Source organism: Alnus glutinosa, chromosome 6, assembly GCF_958979055.1.
Source record: "Alnus glutinosa chromosome 6, dhAlnGlut1.1, whole genome shotgun sequence".
Lineage (NCBI taxonomy): Eukaryota > Viridiplantae > Streptophyta > Magnoliopsida > Fagales > Betulaceae > Alnus > Alnus glutinosa.
In genome coordinates, this window is record NC_084891.1 from 7421566 (window position 1) to 7431682 (window position 10117).

General features: G+C 35.7%; 1 protein-coding gene and 1 non-coding gene across 2 annotated transcripts; one reads left to right on the forward strand and one right to left on the reverse strand.

Annotated features, from left to right (window-relative positions):
- Positions 1-1208: 1208 nt before the first annotated feature.
- On the reverse strand, positions 1209-1421 carry LOC133872142 (small nucleolar RNA U3). Its single transcript, XR_009900985.1, has one exon. It is a non-coding gene; the product is annotated as a small nucleolar RNA U3 (small nucleolar RNA).
- Positions 1422-4337: 2916 nt separating this feature from the next.
- LOC133871467 (uncharacterized) lies at positions 4338-7685 on the forward strand. Its single transcript, XM_062308912.1, has 4 exons — positions 4338-4402; positions 5537-5976; positions 6118-6206; positions 6363-7685. The coding sequence occupies exons 1-4, from the start codon at positions 4338-4340 to the stop codon at positions 7683-7685; spliced, it is 1917 nt and encodes a 638-aa protein (XP_062164896.1).
- Positions 7686-10117: the final 2432 nt, after the last annotated feature.

Genomic DNA, 10117 nt, shown 5'->3' on the forward strand with positions numbered 1-10117 from the left:
TCTCAAAGAAACAAAAAAAAAAAAAAACCCAAAGTTGTTTTCCATTTTGTCTTCTCCTCTCTCATTCTAGAACCGCAACTAGACCCCAAGAACCAAAACCACCATAGAGTCGCCACACAAGACCTGCCAGAACCACCGCATAACCATTGCTACCCAAGACCCATATCCGTCCACGCTCCAGCTCCAATCTTGCATAGAGCCACCGCTGCCCAAGACCCACAGCACAACGATTTGCGACGTGGGCTAATTACAAATCAGGTAAACCATGTGGGCTAACTTTGCATTGTTTTTCCTACTTACAAGCACCGGAAGTTCTCAAATCTTTTCAATATGGATAAAATCAAAAGTGAAGGAAAAGTTGAAAATATTCAAATGTTGGGATACTCATTTAGGATAATTGCATCACTGATAATTGGGATTGGCCTAAATTACAAATCACTCCCTGTGATACAAAAAGTTCATAGAGGGTCCCTGTGGTAAAATATTTAATTATGAATCACTCCCTGAACCCGTTTTCCGTCCACCAAGTTAACAGATTCTGTTAGTTTGTCAAGTCATACCTAATAGAAAATCGACACGTGGCCACCCTAGGCCTAGGGAGGCTGTGCGCCACCCCCAGACGTGGCCTAGCCACCCCCGGTAGCCACCCCTTTGCTATTTTCTAAATTTTTTTTAAAAAATAAAATATTTTTTAAGTTTTATTTATTCATATTTTTTTATTGTAATTAACACGTGTCAATTTCTTATTGGGTATGGCATAGCAAACTAACGGAATCTGTTAATTTGGTGGATGAAAAACGGGTCTAGAGAGTGGTTCGTAATTGTAGTTTACCACATAGATCCTCCATGAACTTTTTATACCATAGAGAGTGATTTGTAATTTAGGCCAACCCAAAAAATCAATGGTGTAATTATCCCTACTTATTTTAATGAAATAAACTAACAAATGGCAAGGGATGGAGAGGTTCTTGAGAAACCTTAGCTGTCCAATGGAGGGGGGTAATTTTTATGTTTAAATAGACTTGAGAAGCCTGGTAAATTTCAATGATGAAAAAAGTCCACTGTATAGTCTGTATTCATCGACGATGAGAGTCATTTGAAAGAGGGATTTCCGAATAGGCCTTCACTTTCCATAGTGGTTTAGTTTCAAGAACACACATGAGAAAAAAAAAAGAAAAAAGATAAAAAAAAAAAAGTAGGTAGTCGGAAGTCTGTCAGACAGACGTGCGACCATCCCAGCCACGATCATGGCTGAGTACGCGATCCTCTACTGCATTAATGGCCCAAGGGCCACGACGCTGTCAATCACGCTCTGATCGCACAGCCATGATTCGTCAACCAGACTTAGGTTCCTGTCTCCTTAGAACTCAAGGATACAGAGGTACGAGCCTATAGAACAGATCCTGTTCAAGTAAGGTCGTATCCTCTTGCATAACAACCGAGGTATATAAACAGCTTTCCTATTTCATCATTTTCCGATGCGGGACGCATCAAGACACTTAGACTTGTACGCGCTTTCCTAATGTTACTTTCTTCTCCTCCTTTTGTTACCGATGTGGGACGGATGACTATTTCCTCATCTAAACACATTGTTTTTTTTTTTTTGTCTTTTTTTTGGGAATTAATAGCATGTGCTATTATAAATTCTAAAAGCCAAAGGCTTACATAGTGAGAAATGAGGGACAGACCCCCAACACTCTTAAGCCAAAAGGATTTGACTTAAAAAACAGCTGCCTATGCAGAATTCCAAATTTTACTAAAATTACAATAAAGCTCCCATTACAAAGAAAATTTTAATAAAATTTGAGTCATACATAAACAAATTGTACATAGAAACTAAGGAATACACCACATCTAACAGAAAAATCAACCCAAGTCAGCGGAAGGGCATTGTCATCGCCGGAGTCCGGTGCGTGTACGGCATGCGCCTCCACTGGAGCTACCAAACAACAGATCGGCCCTCCTGTGTCCGGGTGCCACCTTTGCACGGCGAAAAGAGGCGGAGCGTGACCGTCATGCGCAGCTCAAAGAGAAGACTTCCCTGGCTCATGACAGCCACGCGCCGGTCACTAGTAACCCCCACGGCCGAAGCAATCAACGGCAGAACTAGAAAACACCGGTGGACCCATCTGAGTGGCGCGTGTCTCTCAGAAGCCGATGGATAAGCGTAGATCTAGCATCAAAATTAGCTAAAACACAAAGTCCGGAAACGCTCCACCAGCGACACGAACGATAATAAAATCTCCCCACTGGACGCCTCAAGATGAACCTCCTGTCAGAGAAATGAGAAGAAGAAGAAGAAAAACCAACTAAAACCAACACAAACTCCAAAGCCCATAAAAGACTCGGAGAAAACAAAAGCTCCACAACCCTAATGGCCGGGAGAAATCTACCTCCACTGGTACACACTATGGAGGAACAAAAAACTCCATAGCCCTAGAAGGCTAGGAGGCCCCACCACCGGGGAAGGGAGGCGTAGAACCTCCCTTCCCGGCGAACATCAAACCAAAAAAGAACTCTCTCTCTAAACACATTGTTTTCATGGGCCTAAGTTCTCAAAGAAAGAATCATGCATTGCGAGGTGTTTACTGAGGCCCGACTTGCTTCTTGATGTACAGAATACTTAAACATATACTAAACTAAAATAAACACATTTATATCCACCTAGAATATCTTATGAATGGCAGCAATAATAATAATAATAATAATAAAACACTTATATTTATACATATTTCTCTTTATCATCAATGTATTTGAATGAGTAATGCCATAAACTACAGTTTTATTTCACAGTTATATCACAAAAATGATGTGGGAGTCCCATCCAACCCTTAGATCAATCATTGCTAAAAAAAAATCCGAAAATTTGATAAGATTTGAACACCATTTTTTTTGTAAGATAATTATGAAATACAAATATAGTATATAACATTACTCTTTTAAATGTTTGACAATATTATGTTATATGATGTCGGCCCAACCATTGACCCAGTTACCAACCCATTCGATCATAACAATATTCAGTCTGGGGTCACTATCTGATAATAAATATTGACTTCTAAGAATTTTGGGTTGATTCTCTTTTGGTTTAATTTTGTAAATTTTTTGGTATTTGTGCGGGGTGCTACATTCGGCCACCTCTTGGCTAGCCATAGGAGGTAGCTTGAGCTACCCCTATGCCAAAACTGGGGTGACCGGCCACTCCCAATTTCTTGTTCCTGTTCTTATATATATATATATATAATTTAGGTTATTTATTTATTTTATTTTTATTATTTGTTGCAACCTACGTGGCATTAAAAGCAGGGGCGGAGGCATGTTGGAGGGTGGGGGGGCCATGGCCCCCCCCCCCAAAAAAAATTGATTTCTAATTTTTTTTTTTTTTTTTGGGTTAATACACTGATGGCCCCTACAAAAAAATAATTCAACCCCCCCTAATTTTTTTTCTTAAAAAAAAAAAAAATTATCCTCAAACCTCAGTGTTGTATTTCAGGCACTTAAATCTTACAAAAAAAAAAAAAATCATAATAATAATAATTAAAGAAAAAAAAAAACCCAACAACAGCAGCAAACCATACCAAAAACAAGGAAAAAAAAAAAAAAAAAAAAAACCACAGCTACGCAGTGCGCAGCAGATAGGTCCTAGGAAAAAAAAAATAATATCAACAGACGCCGCAGACATGAGACAGCAATCAAATCCTCTCCACACGGCAAATGAAATCACTGAAATGTCAATCAAAAAAATTCACACTTCACAAGAGAAAAGGGGGCAAATTCATCTGCTTTTCAGTTTTCAACTCACTCAAATTTTTCTCACCAACTCTCTGTCAAGTATCACCCAAACTCCAAGAAAAAGAAAAAAAAAATGCTGTAGTTCAGTCCCGAAAATACCGAGAGGTCAGAGGGGAGAGAACTGAGATATGAGAGGCTGTGCATCCACCGTCTTCCACGCACCCAACGCTGCGTCGCACCACCACCAGCGTCTGGCCCAAGCTGTCCATCTAGCCTCGAGACACTGGCTTCTGTCACCGTGAGATACTGAACGTGAGTTATCTGCTCTATGCCATTTTTTTTCTATGTTGTGTAGCCTGTGTTTGAGAGAGGCGTGAGATGAAGAATTTTTTTGATTGACACTGAGGCTGATAGTCTGAGACTTTGAGGGAGGCATGAGGGGAGAAATGAAATTGAGGAAATGAGGATAATGAAATTAGGAATATTGTCATTTGTGGAAGCTGCATGATAGAACTTAGAAGGTCCTAGAAAGTGTGAATCAGAAAAATTAAAAACCCACTTTGACTTCAATGTTTTGATGTGTGGCCATGTGGGACTATCAGACCATGGGTGGGATCGTGGGGACTGGGGAGACCGGAAGAGAATTGAGAAATGTGGTAAATGCCAAATGGTAATGTATTTTGTTTGTTGTGGACATGTGGTGGAAGTTTTTTTTTTTGATGAAAAGATTCATTCTTTTCAAAAGAGACCAATGAACTTGTTAGAAGTTCTAGAACGTTTTGATTTTAGAGTTGAGATTTATTTTTTATTTTTTTAGGAATCAAATTATTAAAATTTCAAATATGATTATGTGATTAATGTAAGAAAATAATCAATTAATAAAAAATGCTTTGTTAATATTTATCTTTGAATGATAAATTTTTTTTTATATTTGTTTTTATTATTATTATTATTTTTTTTTTTCAGTATTTAGTCTAGATAAAATTCTTAAGAAGCTTACAAAATAAATACAAAAAAGAAAAAGAAAATTAAGTATGCATTTTTTTTTCTTTTATTGTGTTCCATAATTTTTTTTCTAATTTTTTATTTTTTTTTATTATTATTGGTTTGCAGCATTCAACTAACACATTATTGTCTTTGATTTGTTTTCAAGAAACTCCTTAAGCTCAAGATAACATTGCTTCACTGAAAGGTACTCATTTTTCTCGTACTCTATTAATTGTACTTAGTTTATTTGTCAAGTATTTTATATTTTTTTGTGTTTACTATTTTGGCTAGATTAAGATTTTTAATAGTTGCTTTGATTATTGATTTTTTTTTTCTTCTAATTTGATGGGTTTTTTGATTTAGTTAATTTTACATTGCTTTTTTGGTTGTTAATGCTAATAAGAACTATTATAAGTAAAAAAATTCTAATAAAAATCTTATATTTCTAGGTACTTTTTGGTTAATTTATTAATCTATAAATTTTTCTTACAGCTTAGAAAAATATGAGCAGACCAAAAACAATCGATTCATTCTTTAAGAAAAAATATGCGAGTCATTTAGAGGTTAATAGTGATACACCTTTAAATAGACCGTTAGCGCGCAACGGATCTTAATGCTTCAGTGACTGATGAACGGCCTTCCAAATGTTCAAGAATCCTTCTTGAAAAAATTGATGCCACCTCTTTGCAACGTGATCCAGGAAAACGTCAGCAAATATGGGAATTTCCTGTAAACTTACAAGATGAAATGCGACGTGCTTATCTTAGAGCTGTCCCATGTCAACGTATTCTTAAACCTACAGAATACCCAGTTTCAGGATCGGAGAATCATCGTCGTCGATTTCAAGCTTCTTGGTTTCAGACATACTAAACTTGGTTGGAGTATTCGGAATCAAAGGATGCTATCTTTTGTCATCCATGTTATATTTTTCTAAGAAATCAACAGGCCGTCCAGGATCAGATGCATTTACAGTGAAAGGTTTTAAGAATTGGAAAAAGGTGAACGATGGAATGAATTGTCCTTTACTGGGGCATGTGGGGACAGATCAAAATTCACCACATAAAATTGCTGTGAAATGTTGTGAAGATCTGAAGAATTATTCACGGCATATTGGCAAGTTGATTGAAAAACAGTCATCACAAGAAATAGAGAATAATCGATTGCAGCTCAAAACCTCAATAGATAGTGTTCGATGGCTAGCATTCCAAGCATGTGCATTCAGAGGTCATGATGAAAGCTCCGACTCAAAAAATCAAGGTAACTTCATTGAATTGATAAAGTTTTTAGCAACTTTTAATGATAAAGTTGATGGAGTTGTGTTGACAAATGCTCCACGGAATGCCAAATATACATCACCCTAAATTCAAAAAGAAATTTTGCATATCTTTGCAACTAAAGTGCTAGATGTGATTCGCAAAGAAATTGAGGATGCTAAATTTTGCATTCTTGTTGATGAAGCTCGGGATGAGTCAAAAAGGGAGCAAATGGTAATCATTTTGAGATTTGTTAATAAAGATGGTTTTATTCGAGAGAGATTCTTTCATATTGTTCATGTCAAAGATACTATTGCATTAACTTTAAAAAAGAAGATATGTGATGTCCTTTCTTGTAATGACCTCAAAATTCAGAATATTTGAGGTCAGGGATATGATGGAGGTAGTAATATGCGTGGTGAATGGAATGGGCTACATGCTTTATTTCTTAGAGAATGCCCATATGCATATTATGTGCATTACTTTGCTCATAAGCTACAATCAGCTTTGGTTGCAGCATCTAGAGAAGCAAAATCTGTTCATCAGTTCTTTGAGAATTTGAATTTTATTATCAACATTGTTGTTGGTTCTTCAAAACGCAATGATGAATTGCAATCTGTTCAAGTTGATGAGATTGAAAGTATGATTGCTTCTAATGAAATTGAGACTGGAAGGGGGGCAAACCAAATTGGTACTTTGCAACGACCTGGAGATATTCGATGGTCTTCTCATTTTAATTCTGTTTGTAGCTTGATAAAAATGTTTTGTGCAAGTTGTTCAGTTCTCGACACAATCTCAAAGGAAGGAACCAACTATTCTCAACGCGGTGATTCTGAAGCGGCTTATACGGTATTAACATCCTTTGAATTTGTTTTGATTTTGCATTTGATGAAAGAGATTATGGGATTTACTCATTGTCTTTGTCAAGCTTTGCAACAAAATTCTCAAGACATTTTAAATGCCATGAAAGTGGTTTCAACTACAAAATTACTTCTTCAAAATTTGAGAAATGAAAAGTGGGAGCCTTTCCTTGATATTGTTCAATCATTTTGTGAAAAAAATGAAATTGATGTTCCTGATATGAATGCTCGTTACACTAGAGCTCGAGGTAGATCATGTCGCCAAAATGAAGAATCTTCCATGACAATGGAGCATCATTTTAGAATTGATGAATTTGTTGCTGCAATAGACTTTCAATTGCAAGAATTGGATAATAGATTTAGTGAGCATGCAGTGGAACTTCTTCGTCTTAGTGCCTCTTTAAGCCCTCAAGATGCAGACAAATCATTTAAGATCGATGATATATGCAGCTTAGTTGAGAAGTTCTATCCTCAAGATTTTACTAAGCAAGAGAAAATCATTTTGAGATTTCAATTGGATCATTATAGGCTTGATGTGCCAAAACATTCAGATTTGCAGAATATGTCCACTTTATCTGAGTTGTGCAGAGGATTAGAAATTTCAGGAAAATCGAAGATTTATAATTTGATTGATAGGTTGATTCGTCTAGTACTGGCTCTCCTTGTTTCTACCGCTACTACTGAACGAGCATTTTCTGCCATGAAACTTGTAAACACTAGATTGCGTAGTAGAATGGAAGATGAGTTTCTAGCAGATAATTTGGTAGTTTATATCGAGAAAGAAATTGCTAAGGATTTCACGACAGAGATGATAATGGATGAGTTTTATTCCATGAAAGACCGTCGACGTTGAGCACAATTCGAAGGAAATATGAAGTTCTTTTTTGGATTTTTTTTTATACACGTCTATAGCAAACTAGAACGCTTTTGTATTCGGAAGAAAAGTTATTTTTAAATATGATTTTATAGACATGTAACTTTTGTATACAGTTATAACTTATGATTTATTATGAAGTTAAGTTTAACTGTTTAAGAATTGTTTTCTTTTATTTTACAAGGGGGCGCACATATTGAAGGACTATATATATATATATATATATATATATATATATATATATATATATATATATATATATATATTTATTTAGGTTCGGCCCCCCCCCCCCACCAACTAATTCCTGGCTCCGCCCCTGATTAAAAGCATAAGTATCCCCTATGATGCATGGCCACATAGGAAGATATTTTGACTTAGCTAAAATATGTGGCAATCAGGACAGGTGTCATCATTTTAAAGGGGTGGTGTGGATGATTATAAAAAAAGGATGGAATCTAGATAGAAGTGCCAAGTAGGTATTTCGATTAACGACATGTACCACCTATGATAGTTTTTGAAACCGAGGCAGGCGTTTAATTATGGCCCTTACCATAGGTATCAATAAGGTATTTACCCTTTAATTAATAAGAATAATTGACTTGGAAAGTTGTTGCAGTTATTCCCAAACTAATTAACTTGTAATTAACTGGGAATAATACCATCTAACATCTATCAAAGTGAATAAAATGGTGGAAAACAGAAAACAATGACCTGAGCTATAATTAATACCTTATTATAATATCTCTTAACAATTACAACCCAAAATCAATAAAAGATAACACCAGCTGACTTATCACAAAATACAATACTAAGATTCATGAATACCGAAATACAATCAAACTGCCTACAACTTACGCTCCACATCCAAACGTGATGAAAGACTCTAAGCTCCAACTAGATCTAGAACCTGCTAAATTGCAAAACATTAAGGTGTTTCATAGGTAGAAATCGTAGCAATTACATAAGTTCACGACTTAATAAGTAAACATCAAAAAAATAAACAATCAAATGAAAGTAAATCATGAAATAAGCCATTGACAGACTCAAAATGACTTTTCATAATACCATACCCTTTTTGAAGGTTTTCGTAAGTGTTTGAGGAATATTTGATTGAGATTGTAAGTTATAAAACAATGCATGGTTTTAGAACAATTTCACTTTTAGGTATTTAAAACATTTGAGTTTAAACTTAGGGGTAATTCCTTTTTCCCGCATGAACTATCAACCTTTGTCAATATGCCCCAACGAACTGAGATTCTAACCATCTGACCGCATCGAACTACAATTTACTTACCAAAACCCCCCGCAGTTTGGGAATCTCGTTAAATTGGATGACATATTCTATTTTTAGACATTAAATTTCGTTTAAAGACAGAAATACCCATAAAAAATAATTTAATAAAAAAATATTAAACCTAAAATTACAAATATATGAAAAATATAAAACCTCATATGCCATAAGAATATCTTCATTTTTTATTTGCAGCATCATGCATACAATTTTATTTATAATTCCATAGTGATTTTTACTTACCTTGAACACTTATCCTCAAACCCAGACATCTCAAAGCTCAACTTCACGATTCTACAAGCCACACTCTAATATTAGATATAGCCCACACTAAAAATCCTAATGAAACCTTAATCAAGTATTTTAAAACCCTAACTTGGCAAGATTAGGCATTCTATTAGAGTATCGAATGTTCGAAGACATCGAACGTTCGGTGTCATCGTCGATCGTTCGGCATAAGTTAGAATGTTTGGTCACTCGTAGAAACCTATCTCAAACCAAAAGTCCTAGCTAAACCTCAAGCTAATGGACTAAGCTACGAAAATGGATCTAAACAGTAGTTAAATAGGGAGATAAAAAACTAATAACACTAATGAAAACAAAGTTTGACTAAGAAAGTTACCTCCTTGAATAACAATGGACTAAGAGAGCTCATTCTCTCTCCAAATCACTCTCTCACTCTTACTATGGTTTTAAAACTAGAGAAAACCGAAATGGGGCTTAGGGGTTGTAAGGGTCCTATTTATAGGCGTGAGAAGTTGAGGATAAGACTAAACCATCTGATTTTCAATTACTGCAAGCATCGAATGTTCAGGCTACAATTAGATCAACAATCTTAGGGTTTTAATCAAACGTTTGGTTGTACTATCGAACACTTGGGTCTAGGGATACAAGCGAATGTTCGACATCCTACTAGAGCATTCGACATCGAGCGTATAATGTCATACTTGAACATTCGGAAGCACAAAAATTGCTAAAACGAAAATCTCACACTTTACCGATTGAGAACAAACCCTAGCATCTTTAAGTTATAATTAGAGTGTACTTAACCCTAATTAAGGTTCGGGGTACTACTGTAACGCCCCATATTTTGAACTAGCAAAACTGTAAGTGGAAACCT

Coding starts and splice junctions, on each gene's coding strand:
- LOC133871467 (XM_062308912.1), top strand. CDS start 4,338: ATGGGTGGGATCGTGGGGACTGGGGAGACCGGAAGAGAATTGAGAAAT. Junction 4,403..5,536: donor AATGTGGTAAATGCCAAATG/GTAATGTATTTT, acceptor ACCCAGTTTCAG/GATCGGAGAATCATCGTCGT. Junction 6,207..6,362: donor AGTCAAAAAGGGAGCAAATG/GTAATCATTTTG, acceptor ATTTGAGGTCAG/GGATATGATGGAGGTAGTAA.